At 37.5% G+C, this 21,374-nt stretch overlaps 1 protein-coding gene across 1 annotated transcript in view; it reads right to left on the bottom strand.

Annotated features, from left to right (window-relative positions):
* scara5 (scavenger receptor class A, member 5 (putative)) overlaps positions 1-18,365 on the bottom strand; it is a 109,860-nt gene extending 91,495 nt beyond the window's left edge. Inside the window, exons 1-2 of the mRNA XM_016254747.1 lie at positions 18,171-18,365; positions 12,931-13,055 (exon numbers count right to left, since the gene is read on the bottom strand). Of these exons, the coding sequence (XP_016110233.1) occupies positions 12,931-13,045 (115 nt within the window). The 5' untranslated portion in view covers positions 13,046-13,055; positions 18,171-18,365. The remainder of the gene's footprint in view (positions 1-12,930; positions 13,056-18,170) is intronic.
* Positions 18,366-21,374: the final 3,009 nt, after the last annotated feature.

The following is a 21,374-nucleotide window of genomic DNA, read 5'->3' as shown; positions in this document are numbered from 1 at the left end:
TGAACTGGCAAATTACAGACCCATCTCAAATCTTCCTTTTATGTCTAAAATTTTAGAAAAAGTTGTGTCTGCTCAATTGTGCTCCTTCCTGCAAAAAAATGATCTCTATGAAGAATTTCATTCTATTAGAGCCCCACCATAGCACAGAAACTGCACTTGTTAAAATTACAAATTACTTGCTTCTTGCATCAGACCAAGGCTGCATCTCATTGTTCATTTTACTTGATCTTAGTGCTGCGTTCGACACTATAGATCATGACATACTCATAGATCGATTACAAAACTATACAGGTATTCAAGGGCAGGCTTTAAGACGGTTTAGATCCTACCTGTCCGATCGCTACCACTTTGTTCATTTAAATGGAGAGTCATCTCAATTTTCACCAGTAAAATATGGAGTGCCACAAGGATCTGTCCTAGGTTCTCTGCTAATTTCAATATACATGTTGCCCCTTGGTAATATTATTAGAAAATACGGGATTAGTTTCCACTGTTATGCTGATGATACTCAACTATATATCTCAACAAGACCAGATGAAACTTCTAAATTATCTAAGCTAACAGAGTGTTAAAAATGTAAAAGATTGGATGACCAATAACTTTCTCCTATTAAATTCAGATAAGACAGAGATATTACACAGTAAATTCCCGAGTGTTAACACTGCTTGGAGCATATATGGTCCCACTCTAAAAGAGTGTGTTAAAGTAACACTGAAGCAGTGTTAAAGTTAATGAGATAATTATGTGATTAATTAAGTGCTGATTGAGCATTAGTGATGAACAGCTGCTGTTAACAAGCAGAATCACTGAAGAAAAGAGAAACACAAGAACTACAACTGACTTCAGTCACAGCCTTAGATGGAATCAACTGAAATAAAATACATTAAATCCATCAAGATTTCAGCAGATGATAATTAAACAACTCCACAAACAGTATCACTTGCTTCATGCATTACTAACCAGTTAGACTTTATTTCTGGAGTATCTAAAACAGAAGTTCTTTGTTGAGAATTAAGGTTTAACATTTTTTTTCAACTTACCGTTTTGGTGATTAGCGTTTGCTTTAGTTGCCTCTCGACTTGTTAGGAATTAGATTCTCTTTTGATGTAACAATTGTGTTAATAAAGCACATATGTGATGGCAAGAAGTCTATGATAAAGCCATTTCATGCGCGTGAGGATCTAACTCTACAATGCTTTTATGATTTTTGTATTATTGCAGTTCTATGATATGAGACAATGTGAGGAAACTAAACTAAAATTTTGCTTGGTTGGAACAGCAGCTACGATAATTATGTGTCTATTTGTTTTTCTGTTTCTGCTGGGATTGAAATCCTGTGGTAACTAGGATTTACACAAGCTTCAGTCTGGATCCAGAACCAGGGCTCGAAATTAACTTTTTTACTTGGTAGCATTGGTGCTCCCAACTTCAAAAAGTTAGGAGCACCAGCAAAAATTTAGGAGCAGTCACCAAAAATGTATGAGCATCACAACAACAAATGATATATTAACAGATTTTATCCTTACATTCTTAACTATAATGCAGATTTTGTATTGGTTAATATTAGATGTCAATCTCTCAGTAACTGCTTTACACTAACTACCATGAGAAAAAGAAAGGGCTGAAGAAGAGAAAAAATGAAAAGAACACTTACAGATTTCTTTTGTAAACAACCTAAAGTTAAGCTCTTTTTTAGAGAGGGTTAGGATGGTGTATGCCAGGGGTGTCCAAGCTCGGTCCTGGAGGGCCACTGTCCTGCAGAGTTTAACTCCAACCCCAATTAAACACACCTGCACCATTTAACGAATGATTCATTCAGGAACGAAACGCCCTCATGTTGCTCAGAGACGCAAAACAGCGCTTTGATTGTGCTTGGAATTATTTTTGTTAGCGAAATAGAGCAAAAACAGGCAATATAGTGTCTAAAACGTAAGTCTCTTAATATGAACTTCTTTTTTTATTGAAGAGTTGTATAAAATCAATATCACATTTGTAATCATGCTGATTTTGGAAGGAAACAGCACTCTTCCTGTGATATTGATTAACTATATCGGGCACAGCCAACCCTTGAACGATATGAAATGATGTAAAGGCCCCATATCTTGAATTTTGTGATGCATTTTATTAGACTGAATCGTGCTGTGAAAGAACGCACTCTAAATGCGCAAGCGCACTAATCTAACCTAATAGACTTCCAGTCATGTATGCGTGCACTCTCTGTAGGTGTGTTTTGTTTGGATTTTGCAATATAGTCGGTAATGTCAAACCGCACATCCTAAAACAACAATTACGAAATGTGTAGATTCGGTGGCGAACGCTTTTACCTGCAAACTCCGTCTCACAGGCTTTACAGTGAATGCAGTGCATAGAGCACAGTGCATTTTCATAGCGGAGCCACTCGAAGTCTTTCAACCACTCTCTCCGAAAACTGTACACCTACTATTCGGCTGGTGGATCAACATTCACCACATGATCGCTATCACCAGCACCATTATTTGTAACTTTAGGTGGTTCACAAAATAAATCTGTCAGTGTTCTTTTCATTTTCTCTCTTCTTCAGCCCTTTCTTTTTCTCGCGGTAGTTAGCGGAAAGCAGTGACTGGGTGATTGACAGCTAATATTAACCAATCTAAAATCTGCATTAAAGTTAAGAACGTAAAGACGAAGTTTAATTGGTTATGTAGCCTAATGTGTCATAGAACGGCAGACAGGTCACCGTATCAACACTCAGAAGGCACATACTCTGAATGTTTTTAGAGAAATGCAAACAGGTCGCATGACAACAATTATATGCACTCACACAAATGCTCCCAATTATATTTTGAGGTCGCACAGATTAAATTTCGGGAGCATATGCGACCAAAATGGTCGCAATTTCGAGCCTTGAGAACACCTGAGAAGAGATGATGCCAACCCCTCAGAGGACCTCAGATGATGCCAACCATGAAACAACATACAGAACTACCAAATTTTGCTATACGTTTGATTGCATCATATAATGATTGCTGTTAATAGTGTTCATCGTCTGTTTGATTACATTTTTAATTGAATTTTCCGTACATTTCTGCCCTATGTTTATTAACTGACAGTCACCACTGATAAGATATTACTAAATATTGTAGAAACCAAATTTGCTGTAAAGTTGCTTTGCAATGATTTGTATCGTGATCCACTGTTGTGGCCCAGCCTCAACAGTGAGATGGTGCCGTCTATGATGGCTGCCTCCGTGGCGTGCTCTTCATTAACTGTAAGATCTAGAAGTTCTCTTCATTAACTGTAAGCCTTTCTATTCGCCGCAGGAGTTTTGCTCGTTCATTCTCGTCAGTGTTTACATTCCTCCGCAAGCGCACGTGAGCTCCGCTTTACAGAAACTCGCTGATCAGATCACAGAGACAGAACAACAACACCCGGACTCTGTTTTAATCATTCTCAGGGACTTTAATAAAGCCAGTCTGTCCCGTGAACTGCCAAAATACAGACAGCACATCACATATCCCACCAGAGACACTAATATATTGGATCACTTTTACACCACAATAAAGAATGCATATCACTCTGTTCCACGGGCCGCTTTAGGACTCTCTGATCACTGTTTGGTTCATCTTATACCGACCTACAGGCAGAAACTGAAATCAGCTAAAACTGTATTAAGGTCTGTTAAAAGATGGACTAATGAAGCAGAGCAGGATTTAAAAGCTTGTTTTGACCTCACTGATTGGAGTGTTTTTGAAGCTGCTGCCACCGATCTGGACGAGTTCACAGAGACTGTAACATCTTATATCAGTTTCTGTGAAGATATGTGCATTCCTACCAGGACTCATTTAACCTACAACAACGACAAACCATGGTTCACTGCAAAACTCAGACAGCTCCGTCAGGCCAAAGAAGATGCTTACAGGAAGGGGGACAATGTCTTGTATAAACAGGCTAAATACACACTGGAAAAGGAGATCAGAGTGGCAAAGAAGAATTATTCAGAAAAAATAAGGATTCAATTATCTTCCAGTGACTCCGCATCAGTGTGGAAAAGTCTGAAAGAGATAACCAACTACAAGAAACCATCCCCCAGCACTGCCCACAGCAACAACTGGTATCCCCAGCATCCTACAGCAACAACTGGCAGACGATCTGAATGAGTTCTATTGCAAGTTTGAAAAACACCCCACACCCGCCCTGAACACCTCTCCACACAACCATTCACACCTCCAACAACCCCCCTCTCCCCCACACCTGCAATTCAAATCAGCGAAGAAGAGGTGAGCCAGGTCTTCCGGAAGCAGAAAAGGAAAAAAGCACCAGGCCCAGATTGTGTTACACCAGTCTGTCTGAAATCCTGTGCTGACCACCTGGCCCCCATCTTCACACAGATCTTCAACAGATCACTGGAGCTGTGCGAAGTCCCTTCATGCTTCAAACGCTCCACCATCATCCCCGTCCCAAAGAAACCCAAAATTACTGGACTTAATGACTACAGACCTGTGGCTCTAACGTCTGTGGTCATGAAGTCTTTTGAAAAACTGGTTCTGGCCCACCTGAAGGACATCACTGGACCCTTGCTGGATCCTCTTCAGTTTCCCTACAGAGCAAACAGGTCTGTGGACGATGCAGTAAACATGGGACTGCATTATGTTCAGCAACATCTAGACAGACCAGGGACTTACAGTATGTGAGGATCCTGTTTGTGGACTTCAGCTCGGCCTTTAACACCATCATCCCAAACCTCCTCCTCCCCAAACTAACTCAGCTCGCCGGGCCCACCTCCATCTGTCAGTGGATCAACAGCTTCCTGACAGACAGACAGCAGCTAGTGAGGCTGGGAAAATACACATCCAGCACCCGTACGATCAGCACTGGAGCTCCTCAGGGTTGTGTTCTCTCTCCACTGCTCTTCTCCCTGTACACCAACGACTGCACATCTAAAGACCCATCTGTCAAGCTCCTGAAGTTTGCAGACGACACCACACTCATCGGCCTCATTCAGGACGGTGACGAGTCTGCTTACAGACAGGAGGTCGAGCAACTGGCTGTCTGGTGCAGTCTCAACAACCTGGCGCTCAACACGCTAAAAACTGTGGAGATGACCGTGGACTTCAGGAGAAACCCCTCTGCACTCCCCCCACTCACCATCATAACTGTCTGGTTCAGCTCAGCTACCAAATCTGACCTCAGAAGAATAGAGAGGGTAGTCCGGACTGCTGAGCGAATCATTGGTACAACCCTCCCTTCTCTCCAAGAACTGTACTCATCCAGAGTGAGCAAAAGGGCTGGACCCCTCACATCCAGCACACTCCCTCTTTGAACCGTTGCCATCTGGTCAACGCTACAGTACACTGAGCACCAGAACGGCCAGACACAGGAACAGTTTCTTCCCTCAGGCAATCCATCTCACGAACACTTGACCATAACTGTGGAACACACACTATTTATTCACTCATACACTTATTTATCTAACACACATACTCAGTCTACATTTCAATTTGCACATAATATACCTCTACAAACAACTGTCTATTGTTATATACCTGTACATACAATTGTCGATTTGTATATTTTTATTCCTTATTTACTTGTTCTATTTTTTATTCTTTATTTATTTTTATTTTTTATTAACTGTGTTTTTTGTTCTGTCACTGTCATTCTGTTACACTGTGGAAGCTTCTGTCATGAAAACAAATTCCTCATATGTGTAAACATACCTGGCAATAAAGCTCATTCTGATTCTGATTCTGAAAAGCACTATACAAATGAACTTGAATTTAATTTAATTTAATTTAATTTCACATTTGACATGTTTAACACCACAATGTGGAGGTAACAGTGAAAAGCGGTGCTAAACAGAGCTCTATAACACCAAGTAAAAAGTGGTGCTAACTCCCTTTTTGTATTATAGTGAAATATTTGTTTACCCAGGGCTAAAAGCGGGTTTGGAATGACAATAACCTGTAGTAAAGGCAAGTGTGAAAAACTCTTTTCTTCTCATGAAGAATGTTGATGTTATTGTCTAAGAATGGTAACTGTGGTGTAATGTATGTGATACAGAGGGTGCACAACGCTTGAACTATCTGGTTCTGTTCAGAGGTGTAAAGTATTTGAGTAAATGTAATTAATTACTGTACTTGAGTATATTTTCGGATACTTTGTAGTTTTAATGAGTATCAAAGATTTTAGCAACTTTTATTCCCTACGTAACTACATTTTTGAATGAGTTTATGTACTCTTTACTCCATTGCATTTGTAATGAGTGTTGCAGTTACACATTACATTTTGCATGGCACCTAGCTTTTTCTGCAGCAGTTTATTTCTGCTACAAAAGACGTGATACTGCCTATTACAGGGCACCGAAAGTACTAATTCTTATGAGTTTTGCACTTACTCACCCAAACTTGTCACCAAGGCTTTTCATAAATGCAGATTCTTTAATAAACCCCCACCCCCCACCAACACCACTTTCTTACTTTTCCAGAAAGATTTAATGGTCTTCTTCAAATCCTTAAAACTCATGTGTCATAGAAAAGCCCTTAAACTATGTAATCTTTTGAAGGTATTGATGATCAAGTCTCTTGTGTTGTATTTTATTTCTGTATGTATACATGCATTTATTTCAAATGTATTCTTTATTCATTTTCCAATTATGTTTATTTTGTTTATCTATGTTTTTTGTTATGCTGCTATTTGGACTTCTTGAATTGTATTAAGATTATTCTTACTGTTGTTTACTTGGTATTTTGTATGTTCTTTCAAGCAATCAAAAAAAAGTCAACAAGGCTACTTTAGGTGAATGCGAGCTCCTTAGCAAGTACAGTAGTTGTGAATCACCGGTGTTTTATACATGAGATGAGGACATGACTGCAGCTGACAATGAGGCCGAGACCAGCACATCCAGTGCAAGAATGCTTTGGACTTTTTAATTTTACTTAACATTGTTTTATCTATCCATTATACTGAAGAGACCTTTTTGAAGATCATTGAAGAAGAAGTAGTTTTATTTATATAGCGCTTTTCCATAGCTCAAGGTCACTTTACATAGTGCTAAACAAAACATTTGCACACCCACATACACAATACAAACACATAAGGCCACATATAGCCACATTATCCAAAATACATATTAAAAAGATACACTTTTTTAGCTGAGTCTTGAATGTAGATGTAAAGATGATACGAAGTGTAAGGGGTAGCGAATTCCATAATTTAGGAGCATTAACACTAAATGACCTACCACCTACAGTGGACAGCCGAAACCGAGGAATGGACAAAAGACCAAGCTCAGATGATCTGAGGGACCGGGCAGGAGAATAGGAGTACAATAGGTCAGACAGATAAGGAGGCGCAAGACCATTTAATGCCTTAAATGTCAGAATTAATACCTTTAAGTGAATACGTGATGCCACAGGTAGCCAGTGAAGATCATGCAGTAGAGGAGTAATGTGAGCAGAACGCCTGGTGGAGGTGAGAAATCATGCTGCTGAGTTTTGAATATACTGTAACCTTGCAATAAGTTTTTAGCCAGACCAAGAAATAGAGCATTGCAATAATCAAGACGTGATGTGATTAATGCATGAAATAAGATTTCAGCATCAGCTAGAGTTAGAGAAGATTGAAGACATGCAATATTACGAAGATGGAAAAAAGAGGTTTAAACAACAGAATAAAAATGAGAGGCAAAAGATAGAGATGAGTCAAATAAGACACCGAGATTACGGATAGATGAAGCAGGCTTAACATGAACCCCGTCAATTTCAAAGGACAGGTCAATCCTTTTGGCTGAGGCAGCAGAGCCAATCATCAATATTTCAGTTTTGTTATTATTTAGTTTAAGGAAATTGAAGGGCATCCAATGCTTGATATCCCTGATGCAAGCAGTAAGTGAGTCTGGCAGTGATGACCTATCAGAGCTGGTGGTTAGGTAAATTTGAATGTCATCAGCATAGCAATGAAATTGAAGTCCATGCAAGCATATGATGTCACCAAGTGGATATATATAAATGATAAACAGAAGTGGACCAAGAACTGAACCTTGAAGAACACCCTGTGAAACTGGAGCAGTGGTAGATTTATACCCTTGTATGGTGATATAATATTTTCTAACACTGATGTAGGAAATGAGCCAGGAAAGAGCTGAACCAGTGATACCGATATCAGAAAGGCGAGAGATGAGTATTTCATGGCATACTGTGTCAAATGCAGAGCTTAGATCAAGAAGAATCAAGAGGTTTATTAACCCAGAATCCATGGACAGAAGAATGTCATTAACCACATGAAGAAGAGCAGTTTCAGTGCTATGAGATGAACAAAATCCTGACTGAAAAGGTTCAAAAGGCCATTAGCATTTAAGTAAGATCTCAATTGTGAAGCCACAACTTTTTCATATCAGAAAGGCGAGAGATGAGCATTTCATGGAAGACTGTGTCAAATGCGGAACTTATATCGAGAAGAATCAAGATGTTTATTAACCCAGAATCCATGGACAGAAGAATGTCATTAACCACACGAAGAAGAGCAACGTCAGTGCTATGTGATGAATGAAATCCTGACCGAAAAGGTTCAAAAAGGCCATTAGCATTTAAGTAAGATCTCAACTGTGAAGCCACAACTTTTTCAATAATTTTACTTAAGAATGGTACATTTGAGATTGGCCTATAATTGTTCATATCTAGATGGTCAAGAACCAGTTTTTTAAGTATGGGGGTCAACGCAGCCATTTTTTATTCTGCTGGAACAATGGCAGATGCTATACTACAGTTAATCATATGTGTTATGAAAGGTTCAACCTCAGGAACACACATCTTAAGCAAAACAGTAGGTGTAACGATCAATCTGGCAGGATGTAGAATTTGACTTCACAATTAGATCACTTGTGGCAGCAGAAAGAGAGTATGTTGAGTGAGCCGAGTCAGCTGACATCAAGTGAACATTTGAGTCAGTTGTATGAGGGGTGTCTTTGGAAATGGATTCAGTGATAGACTTCAATTTGTCTGAAAAGTAATGAGAAAAAGTATTCACAAGCACCTCAGAGCCAGAAATAACATGTTGTGGAGGGTTAGTGAGTTTGTTGACCATAGCAAACAGAGATTTGGGCCTGCACATGGAATTCTTAATAGTAGAAGAGACATATGAGGATCTTGCAGCATTGAGGGCTCTACGGTAATTGAGCAAATGTTCTTTCAAAGCCAATAAGTGCACAATGAGTCCTGTTTTCCTGTACAGTCTTTCCAAGCATCGTCCCATAGCTTTCATTGCTCGAAGTTCCGGAGTGAACCAAGGTGAAACATGTGCAGATGGAACCAGTCTAGTTTTAACAGGAGCATGTTTCTCAAGTATTTTGGAAATGGTATTATTATAGATGCTGCATATTTCTGATGGACAATTGGATAATAAACAATCTGACAAGGTAGAAACCCTTATTGAATCAGAAAAAGCAGATGGATCCACAGAACAGATTAAGTGAGCATTTTTTTCACAGTTTATGTAAAAATTGGAAAACTAAAACTGAAATTTAGTAATTCTAAAAATTGTATCAGTTCCACTAACAAGAATATTACATAAGCCAGATGTACATATAAGATCCAATATATGACCCCTGGAGTGAGTAGCAAAAGTTACATGTTAGACTGAAACAGTCCAGAACAGACATTAATTTGTTGCATTGTACAGTGTTTTCATGTATATTAAAATCACCAAGAAAAATTACAGATGAATAACTAGCACAGACAAGAGTAAGTAACTCACTAATCTCAGAGGAAAAAATCGGAATGACATTTTGGAGGTCGATAAATTAAGATTACAGCCACTGATGTTTTGCTAGTCATTTTCAGTGCAAGATATTCAAAAGATGCAACTTCATGGAACTCAATCTTAGATATTTTGATACTCTCATAATTATTTAATTTAGCACTGATGCTTTATCAGTTAAAGAGCGAGTGTTCAATAGCGCACATTGCATATCTGAAGATGCAATATTGCAGTTTCCAAGGACGGGATCAAAGCGTAATGGTCTCAGATTTCCAAAGTTGATTACACGATTTTTCTGTTGTGTTTTTCTAAAAGCACTGATGTTGGTACAGATAACCGGAATATTATTTGAAGACGAGCAGTGATAAGTCCGAAGTTTCTTCCATGAACTGTGTATGTAGCGGGGTCGGTGTAAAATTCCAAGTTGTTCACACCATTTACAAGTGTCCGGAGCCAAGCGGAGAGATCCTAAATTCTAAGTTGAGCAGACGAAAATTGCAAAGCCATCTCGGGAGAAGTCACTTTATTAACGTCAGCCAAAAACAGCACAAAAATACCAAAGAACAAAACCTGCAAATGGTTAAGCGTCGACATGACCAAAAACCAATGGGGCCCATACAACAACTTGTCTGGGACTTTAATGTCACTTCCTGTCTCTCGTGGTGTTTGTAGTCAGTTTGTAGTCCGTTTGTTCTAGGGCTGGAGCTATCGATTTTTTAAATAATCGAATATTCTACCAATTATTCAATCGATTAATCAATGTAATCATCGAGTAATCGGATAAAAAGTAATTTTTCTTTATTAAAGAGCAACACTAAATATACAAGAGAAAATAAGATAGGTCTCTTAAAATAAACAACTAATTTGTTTCCTTTTCAGAAAAATTAACATTTTTATTGCTGAAATTGCGTACATTAATAACCGTAAAAACTAAACCCACTTAATGCATTTAACTGCCAAATTACATTCAAAAAGCAAATACACATATATCAATAATAAAAAATATAAAAAATATAAATATATATAAATAAAAAATAAATAAAAATACAAAAAATCTATTTCACATTACTTTAAAAAGGTAAACAGTACAAACTAAAACTAAAGCCCTGTTCGCACGGGATTAGTATTATCTGGGGACCTTGTGTGATTTTGAAATGTGAAATTAATCTGTTCCAATAAGTTTAAATTGATTTTTTAATTTTTTGGGCATTTTTACTTTTATAAAATCATTTTCTTTTCTGTATGCATCATCTTTTGAGTCAAATTCTTAATCAGTCAATTAGAATAATAAGACATTTGGGCTGTTACCAAACAAATTATATCAAAATCAACAAAATTCAATGCAAAGAAAACACAGAAGCTGCATCTGAAGAAGCATTTAGATACACCTATTTACTCTATTTCATTCAGCTCAGAAGGACATGAATGCATTTAACCTGCAGTTACAAATGCATAAATCATATTTTGTTATTTTAAAAATAAAACATTGAATACTGATATTTACAATTATTTTAAAAATTAAATAGGTGGCAGCAATTCACTGTTAAGAAGTGAGTCATTGCGATTGAACTGAATCATGTAAATGGGTGATTCATTCAGGAACAAAACACCCTCATGTTGCTGAGAGACGCAAAACAATGTTGTGGCTGTGTTTGGAATTATTTTTTGTTGGCAAAACAGAGCAAAAACAGGCAATATAGTGTCTAAAACGTAAGTCTCTTAATATTAACTTCTTGTTTATTGAACTGTTGCATTAAATCAGTATCACATTTGTAATCATGCTGATTTTTAGAGGTGAAAACTGCACTCTTCGTGTGATATTGACTAACTTTCTTTCTGTGGTATTTTATGCATAACTGTATGGGGAGTGTGTGTGTGTGTGTGTGTCAGAGAGAATGAGACAATCAACTTGAATGGTGCTGTCTTTCACAAAACATACCTAATTTAGGGACATCATAACTAGCCACCATATTGATTTATGGTCTTAAATATGTCCAGCGTTTAGTGCGTCAGTAATAATGGTCCGTGGGGAAACACAGTGTTCTGTGTGTAGTTACATTAAATGGACTACACGAAGCCTCGAGGTAAATCATTTGCCTCAATGATTTTTTGTATTCGATTTACTTGCCCTTTCAGCCATAGTTTGTTCATTGGTCCTTGATTAGTCTCTAGCCCCATGTGTATATATAGCCCTAGTGTTTATTCAGTTTGTTGTTGAATGTAATGGTCGTCTGTTTGTGCATCATTATGTTCTTTGTTCCCTGTGATTTTTGGTTTATTGTTTGTTCTAGTTTTTCCATTAAATACCTGCACATAGATCCTTGCTTCTGCCTGTTTTCCCCAGCTTCTCCACAACGTTACAGTTTTTCACTGGCATGTCTCTTTGACTAGTGCTTCTTTGAGCCTATATTTATTAGTAGTAAAATACTTAAGTACTGTTAAAATCAGATACTCTAAAACTTAAAAGTTATTTTGGAATTGGTGACTTATAACGTTTAGTGGAGTAATGTTCACTCTAAGCTATCTGTACTTTTACTCAAGTGTGGTTTTCAGGAACTCTACACCTCTGCTGTTAAGGTTTCTGTTACCATTTTCAACAATATTTTCTGCATATTTTCTCTTCTTTGGCATTCTCAAATGACCTGCTGTCTAACATTTTACATAGATTAATGAACAGTAATAAGCATCAGCAGGAGGAAGAGGGAGACAAAAAGTACTGTCAGACAACTGGGAACTGACAACTGCATTGACAAAATGGAGATGAAGTACTGATTTTCCAAGAGTTAAACAATGATCCAGGAAAGTCTAGTACAAGGATAGGCAAGACTGCCAAGGAGCTTTTGTGTGAGAGAGAGCTGAGATGAAGCAATAGAATAGCAAGAGACCCAAAATTCCTCAGATGGGAGGTCATTGATTACCCTGAGCCGTGCAGTCTAAGTGCCTGATTATAAGAGTTTATTTTCTTCTAAGTGAGACTGCAGCTGTGGGGCAACGACATTTTCTAAAACTCTGATGAGAAATAAGAAAATAACACAAAGAAAATAGAAATAGCAAATATTGCTTGGTTTGATTTAGGTTAATTAAGAGTTTGAGTGACAGCAGCAATTTTGAGATAATATGAATGAAAGTGCTTGTCTTGATCAGATAGGAAATGAGCTCTGTGATCGATGCTGAGCTGATGTGCTGTAAGATCCTTACCTTCTTCACACAGGTTGAGTTTTGATAGATTCATCCCATCATAGCCATCCTCATAGAATGAGCTGTTATCCCTGTCTTCATTGGTGGTGGTCAGATACATTGCCTTGTTCTCCATTCACAACCCCCTGGCAAAATGGCAAACAAAAGGTACAAAAGTAGCTGATCAATTCAAAGACAGAGTAAGCTGTGACAAAGAGTTTTATTAACTCAATTTATACAATTATCTCTACGATATTTAGTTAGATTTATACAAACAAGACGGCACTGGCCCTTTAAGTATAAGTAACCATCACCATCTGATCAGCTTGTCTTACAACTTTTACTATAACACATGTGCATCAGAAACACACAGCTACAGCAGCCAGAGAAACATTAAAAATTAAGAAGTCAAGGGTCAAGACCGCCACTAAAGCAAGAGCTTACCTCCATAATGGTGACTTCAAACTGTATTATTTTCAATAAAACAGTGCTAAGGTTTCCTGGAGGTTAAGTGAGGGCTGCTAATGCAGGGCCAGTGCTAAGGGGCCAACGTTATGCCAATGAGCAAATTCTCAGGGGCCCTGCGCTGGCAGCCCTAAGTGGGACCGTATAGGGCCAGTGCAGACTTGTTTGCAGGGATACAATTTTAACATATAATTGGTCATATTTACACTTCAAGAGTACTGTTTGACATTCTCATAAACACTATAAAGTGAAGTGACATTAGTGCTCTGAATTTATCCCATCCAAAGTGTGTGTGTGTACACACACACACACGGAGCAGTGGGCAGCCATTTTTTTGCTGCAGCGCCCGGGGAGCAGTTGGGGGTTCGGTGCCTTGCTCAAGAGCACCTCAGTCGTGGTATTGAAGGTGGGAGAGAGCGCTGTACATCCACTCCCCCCACCTACAATCCCTGCCGGTACGAGACTCGAACCCACAACCTTTTGGGTTACGAGTCCGACTCGTTAACCATTAGGCCATGACTTCCCCCAATGTCAATGTAAATGTAAATGTAAACAATTGCAAAGGGTTCATCACCATACACTACCAGTCAAAAGTTTGGACACACCTTCTTATTCAATATCATAGTCAATAAAACATGGTAAATAACCCAGAATGTTTGATGACAGCTTTGCACACTTGTTCTCTCAGTCAGCCTCATGAGGTACACATTCAGGAACCGTCCACTCACCCTCTCTACGTCTAACAAAGACACAGTGGTTAGAACCAAAAATCTCATCTCAAATGATCTAATGTCCATTCCTTGTGTTTCCTGGCCCAAGCTTGTAGCTTGTCGTTCTTCCGAAGTAATGGTTTCTTTGCTGCAATTGGGCCCTGAAGGCCTGACTCACACAGTCTCCCCTGAACAGTGGATGTTGAAATATGTCTTCCACAAGCATTTATGTGTGCGGTAATCTGAGGTGCTGTCAACAGGTGGTTTCTGAGGCTGGTAATGCTAATAAACATATCCTCTGCAACAGAGGTACTGGTCACCATTTCTTGGAACGCTCCTCAGGAGAGCCAGTTTCATCTTAGCGTTTCATGGTTTTGGTGACTGAACTTGGGGATAAATTCAAAGTTTTTGAGATTGTTTTGGACTGACTAACCTTCATGTCTCACAGTAATGATGGGCTGTCTTTTATCTTTTCTTAACTGAGTGTTTCTTGCCATGATATGAATTTGTACAGTAGTTGTAGTAGCACTAATATGGCTATTGTCTCTGTACCCAGCTTTACTCTGCACAAGACAACTGATGGTCTAAAGCACATTAAGAAGGCAAGAAATTTCACAAATGAACACTTGTCAAGGCACACCTGTGAAATGAAAACCATTCCAGATGACAACCCCGCAAATCTGACGAGAGAACGCCATAAGTGTGCCAAGCTGTCATCAAAGCTAAATGTAGCTACTTTGGATGATCTTAAAATATAAAACTGGGCCGTTATACATTTTGTTCTTGTTTATTTCATAATTCCTTCGTAATACTTCATGTTCTTTCACAGTTTGTATGACTTCAGTATTAATGTACAATGCTGAAAATAATAAAAATGAAGACAATCTGCTAAAGAAGAAGGTGCATCCAAACTTCTGACTGGCAGTGTAAGTACAAAATCACACATAAAGAAGCTTCTGAATTTGATTCAAATTAGATCCACATCCCCTGCTAAAATTCTAAATACTATATAATGATAATTAAAGACTTGTAAGTAATAATAATAATAATTACCACAGTGTAAGAAGCACACTAGGATGAATACATTTCTAATTACCAACTCAGGGCTGAAATTTTAATATCATAAACCAGACCTGTTTGCGGTGTAAAAAATGGAGGAACATACTGTATCATACCTAAAACCTTTTAAATAGTGTTCTCTCTGCAATTCTGAAGCTGTGGGCTTCAACACAGTAAATGTATTTAAAGGATAGTTCACCCAAAAATGAAAATGTGATGTTTATCTGCTTACCCCCAGGGCATCCAAGATGTAGGTGACTTTGTTTCTTCAGTAGAACACAAACGAAGATTTTGAACTCAAACCATTGCATTCTGTCAGTCTTATAATGGAGGTGAATGGGAATCACGGCTTTGAGAGTCAAAAAAACATACACAAACAAAACCAAATTAAACCCTGCGGCTTGTGACGATACAGTGATGTGGTGTAAAGACACGAAACGATCGGTCTGTGCAAAAAACTGAACAGTATTTATATTGTTTTTTTACCTCTGATGCACTGCAATGTCTGAACTGTCCTGAGCGCATCCTCTTCTTCTTCTTGCTTTACGGCAGATCGCAGACTTATAAGTGCATTACTGCCACCTATCTCTCAAATGGACCATTGACACTCCTAATTGAGATTGTAGATAGAGTGTCAATGGTCCCATTTGAGAGATAGGTGGCGGTAATGCACTTATAAGACTGCGATCTGCCGTAAAGCAAGAAGAAGAAGATGTGTCACGTGCCGGCTGAACGCGCTCAGGACATGCTCAGGACAGTTCGGACATTGCAGTAAATCAGAGGTAAAAACCTATATAAATACTGTTCAGTTTCTAGCACAGACCGATCGTTTTGTGTCTTTACACATCAATGTATCATCACGAGCCACAGGGTTTCATTTGGTTTTGTTTGTGTATGTTTTATAACTCTCAAAGACATGATTCCCATCCACTGACATTATAGGACCGACAGGCTGCAACGGTTTGAGTTAAAAGTCTCTGTTTGTGTTCTACTGAAGAAACAAAGTCACCTACATCTTGGATGCCCTGGGGGTAAGCAGATAAACATCACATTTTCATTTTTGGGTGAACTATCCCTTTAACTGGATAAGTTAATTTCAATCTCTGTAAATGACCCTCGTTTTTTACGTTCTTTATTTATGTATTTGTTTGTTTGTTTGCACTGCTAGTGTATCTACAGAGCCAGCAACCAATGAGTGCAAGGATTCTCTTGGATGTTTAACAGCATTTTAGCAGTGAAATATATAATAATGAAATACACTGAAGGGGTAAACTTTTTTTATACAAAACAATTTTGAGTACAGTCTCCATCTCAAATGAGTGTACACCATTCAGATGACTCTTCACAATAATACTATTTATTTTAAAATGTGTAAAACCTTTTGTAATTCACATCAAACTATGGAATACACCTTTACTCTACTTTAATGGTTTAAAAAGGTATTGTTTATAAGGCTGTATGATAGGCAAATAATCGTATTCTTTACAAACCCATCTGATCACCCAAAATTTCAAAAACAATTACCAATATTATTAAATATGGATATTAGAAAGTGATAATTATTTTCTAAATTGTCATTAAACATTGATTAATCATTGAAGAATAAGCAGACCTACTATTTGCTTTATTCTGTAATGATGAAAAACAGAATTATAAAACTACTAGGCCTATTATTCACTGTGTTTGTTGTATAAAAATACTAAATATATGAATAAAATTGTCATAAATTTGCAAGGTTAGACTACATTTGTGAGGTATGATAATTAATTATATTTAAACTAATAACTTTCCTTAAAAGAAATATACACAAAAGAACATATTGTTGATTAAACATTATCACAATCTTAATTAATATAGTGCATGTTGTAACATTATAATATAATTAAAAACGGGTCTATTCTCCATCACCGCAATGCTGGCGCATTGTTTCTATGAAAAGAAATCTCAAACAAAAGAAAAGTTTGACAAATCCACTTCTGCTTGAATGGCCATTGTAACCACTGTCTACTTCTTACAAAACAAACAGAGGCCAGTTTGAAAATGTCATTAAAAAGCACTCTATCTGGTCTCTCTGATTATACAAGTGCACACTGACAGTTTGGCACAAAGTGTGGACAGCACTGTGAGCTCATGTGGCTGCTATGCAACTCAGATTACTGTACATCTACTGGATAATGGAGACCATGAAAAAAGTGAGCCAACCTCACTGCTCTGCAAACCTCCTTTTCTCTCTGTTCCCACATCTGTCTCTAATATTTGTCTTTTTTCATTTGACTGCATCTTACATGAGAAGTTGCATATCTTTGTTGCAGCATTCTGTTTCCAACTAAAGTTAAATAACAATAGTCAGCATCATCACAGTGACTTCTAAGAGAGGACAGGTTCATCAGTAATTATGATAAATGAGCCCACTTAGCCATGCCATAGGATAGGAACATTCTGGGCTAAATATTTGTGAACTGGGGTTATGTAGACTGGCCTATGTCTTGCTCATCCCGTACATTGCATAGCAGAAAACGTTACATTCTACATTCATGGCACTGCATGGCATTGCTAAAATCTGCAATTGCGATCCAAGTTAAACCAAAGGGTTTTTTACATGTATATGTATGCATGTATGTGCATCTTACTGTACTATTATGTATTAAGAGAAAAGGGTGACATCTCTGCACCACTCACTCTCATCCAAAACCATAGTTGTATCTCAAACGACTAGCACTGGTGCAACAAGAATATAATACCTATAATAGATCCCTAACACATCTCCTCTATATACTATCTGAGTTCATTAAATCTAGGCAAGAGATGAAAAGCGGTGACATTTCAATAGCAGACTAACAGAAAATACAGAACCTGTTTTTATCACAACCACTTTTGGGTCACGAAGCAGAAAGACAATTCCACAATATTGAGGAAAGAATACGAAGACATCTATCTAGATTAATACAGAACGTATATAAAACATTCAATCTGTCAACTCTGAGCTACATCACATCACCAGAAGAAACAAGCCGTTTGTGTCATTACCGCAGTCCAGTGGGATGAGAGACGCAGGTTCTTGCTCAAGCTGATGCTCACTGGAGGAGAGCAGTGCAAAGTTCCGTGAGTTCAACTTTATGTTTCGCTTTTATTGCCGAGCTCTACGGACATTAGATCTACACAATGTTTTTCTCTGTGTTCTGTGTACAGAGCAAATATATTCTTGCCTCAATCCATCGTCTAGCGTCCCTCGCGCTGAGGAAAGTGTCCGATTTCATGTGACTCCCACATGTGGGAAAACACACAAAGTGCTTCCTAGGGTTGCCAGATTGGATTGACTATTTCCCTCACTATCAATAATGTTACGAGTACTTTCAGAGCAGAAAACCGCTTGTTGCGAGAACGCTTATAGTCACCATGAATTAAAAATGTACCTTCTTATTTTTATGGAATATTGCAGTGTTCGTTTTAAATAGCTTATCCATGTACATAATTGCAAATATGACAACAATAATCTATCCCACACAGGCAATGCACTGTCATAGTGTTTGGGAATAATCATGAAAACTGACTGATCATATCAGAGTTTAAAATCAAACATTTTGAAGAGAACAAAATATCAAGGAGCATCTTGCTCTTGTATGTGTGCTGTCTGGAGAGCATTATGTTGCGTTAGGAACTGACACTGTATCACCATCGTGCCTTTTAGTCAGCGCAGTCAGGTGACAGAGAGAAGGCTTGTTTGAGATGAGCAAAATCTGAGCAGAACCGCTATGTGGATGGCGCAGTCGGACGCAGTTTCTTTCCTCTGACTGCGCTGACTTCTTTATTAATTATTATTATTGTTGTTGTTGTTGTTATTGTTATTAATGACTTACATCAGAACAGTACAATGAGAAATATTCAAATGTAAAACAAAAAACAATAAACGATAAACGTTAAAAAATGAACATTTATAAATGAAACAGTGCCTGAGGACAGTAACAGTTAAAAAAAATATATATATAATAATATATATATATATATATATTTTTTTTTTAAAGGGCCTCACTTTATACAATAGCATACCTGCTTACAATATTATAAGTTCGAATAGCCTTTTTACTTGTGCAGTTACAGAGAACATTAAAAATAAAGCTTGAAATTGTTTATAAAATGAGAAAAATTTGGTTTGGAGCCTGACCACTTCATTTTATGAATATGAAACTTTCCCATTAAAATTAACAATTGTATGAAATATGCATTATCTTTCTCAAATCCATGATCATTTAAGTGTATTATTACATCAAAACCACTCAACTGCAGAGAAATGTTCAATTTATTCTTAATAAAAAGCTCAATATAATCCAAAATATGTTTGTATGTATACAATGAAAAAATAAATGAAAAATAGTTTCCTTTTCACCTTTATGGAAATCACAAGAGTAATCAATATCTAATTTAATGTATTCAAGTACATGTTTTACTGGATATATTCTGTACATTAGTTTAAAAGAACTTTTTTGTTGTTATTAATATAGAATTTGTCCACTGTTCACCAAGCTTTACGCCAATTCACATCTACAAATTCAGAAGTTCAGAAAAAGTGAGCTGGAGGATAAACAATATTATTAAGTATATTCCTAATATAATTATTTGAGATTCTATTTTGTATAATATTTGTATTACCAATAAATATTTTACTCTTGATCTCTACAATATTCAGATTAGGGATGCACCGATACCACTTTTTCCAGTACTCGCCCGATCCAGAAACTCGCTGATCTGATCACAGACACAGAACAACAACATCCAGAGTGAGCAAAAGGGCTGGCAGAATCACTCTGGATCCCTTACATCCAGCACACTCCCTCTTTGAACTGTTGCCATCTGGTCGACGCTACAGAGCACTGAGCACCAGAACGACCAGACACAGGAACAGTTTCTTCCCTCAGGCCATCCATCTCATGAACACTTAACAAAAACTGTGGAACACACACTATTTATTCACTCATACACTTATTTATCTAACACACATACTCAGTCTACACCTCAAATTTGCACATAATATTCAGTACCTGTACATACAAAAACTGTCTATTGTAATATACCTGCACATACAACTGTCAATTTATATATTTTTATTCCTTACTTGTTCTATTTTTTATTAACTGTGTTTTTTGTTCTGTCACAGTCATTCTGTTACACTGTGGAAGCTTCTGTCACGAAAACAAATTCCTCGTATGTGTAAACATACCTGGCAATAAAGCTCATTCATTCATTAATTAATTCATTCATTCATTCATACCAATACTTTTATTTTTGGTACTTGCCGATACCAAGTACCGATACTGGTATTTTTATTGCATTTGTAAATTTTTTAAATATTGGGTACAGAAACCAAAAGAGTTTGTATAATGTTAAGGTTAACAATTTATCAAATAGATAGAGTCAAACCAAAATTTATTCAGACACCTTCAACATTTCTCACATTATCACAGTTTATTCGCTATAGTTTAGAAAATGGTAATAAAATATGACAGAAACTGTGTCAGAACAAATTCAGCTTGATAATGTTAGATAACTTTGATAGAAAGGTATGTTATGGATTACAATCAACCAAAAAGTATTCAGACAGTTGTTAGTATGACAATATTTACACAACTATGAATACTTAGTCGGGCAGCCCTTAGCGTCAATGACAGCCTGTAGTCTCCTGGGCATGCTGTCACCCAGCTTCATGCAAACCTCAACTTCAGTTTATTCCCAAACTCGGTCTGAATAATTTTTGGTCCCAAATTTGTATCAGTTTTACTGGTAGTCCACTGCATATGATAGTAATCTTTCCTTAGAAAGCCACTTTTTTAGCATTTGTAAAACTGCATTTTTCCATCTCAAAAATGTATCTAAATTATGACCTATGCTCTCAATGTCAAATGCAGAAATGTTAATCCATGCGTTTATGACCTCAAGGTTAGATTATTGTAATGCTTTATTGGGTGGTTGTTCTGCACGCTTAAGCAAGTTGTCAATGGGCTCCACGTTTGTTGTCCAGTACAAACACCCACCAGTCTTCACAGGTCCAGTACGGGTTGCAGGCGAGGCCAGCATAGGCAGAGGTGGCATACATGTAGTTCCTATATAGAGGGGAAACATTTTTATCAATTTCTGCATTCTGAAAATGCAGGCTCCACATGGGAACCATATGAGGACAGCGAGGGCACAGGCAGTGTACCAGTGGTGTCTGCAACAAGTTGAACATTTAGTTTAATG

This window comes from Sinocyclocheilus grahami, unplaced genomic scaffold, assembly GCF_001515645.1.
Source record: "Sinocyclocheilus grahami isolate Dianchi unplaced genomic scaffold, SAMN03320097.WGS_v1.1 scaffold1278.1, whole genome shotgun sequence".
Classification (NCBI taxonomy): Eukaryota; Metazoa; Chordata; class Actinopteri; order Cypriniformes; family Cyprinidae; genus Sinocyclocheilus; species Sinocyclocheilus grahami.
Note: the sequence above shows the minus strand (reverse complement) of the source record. Positions and strands in the feature narration are given on the sequence as shown.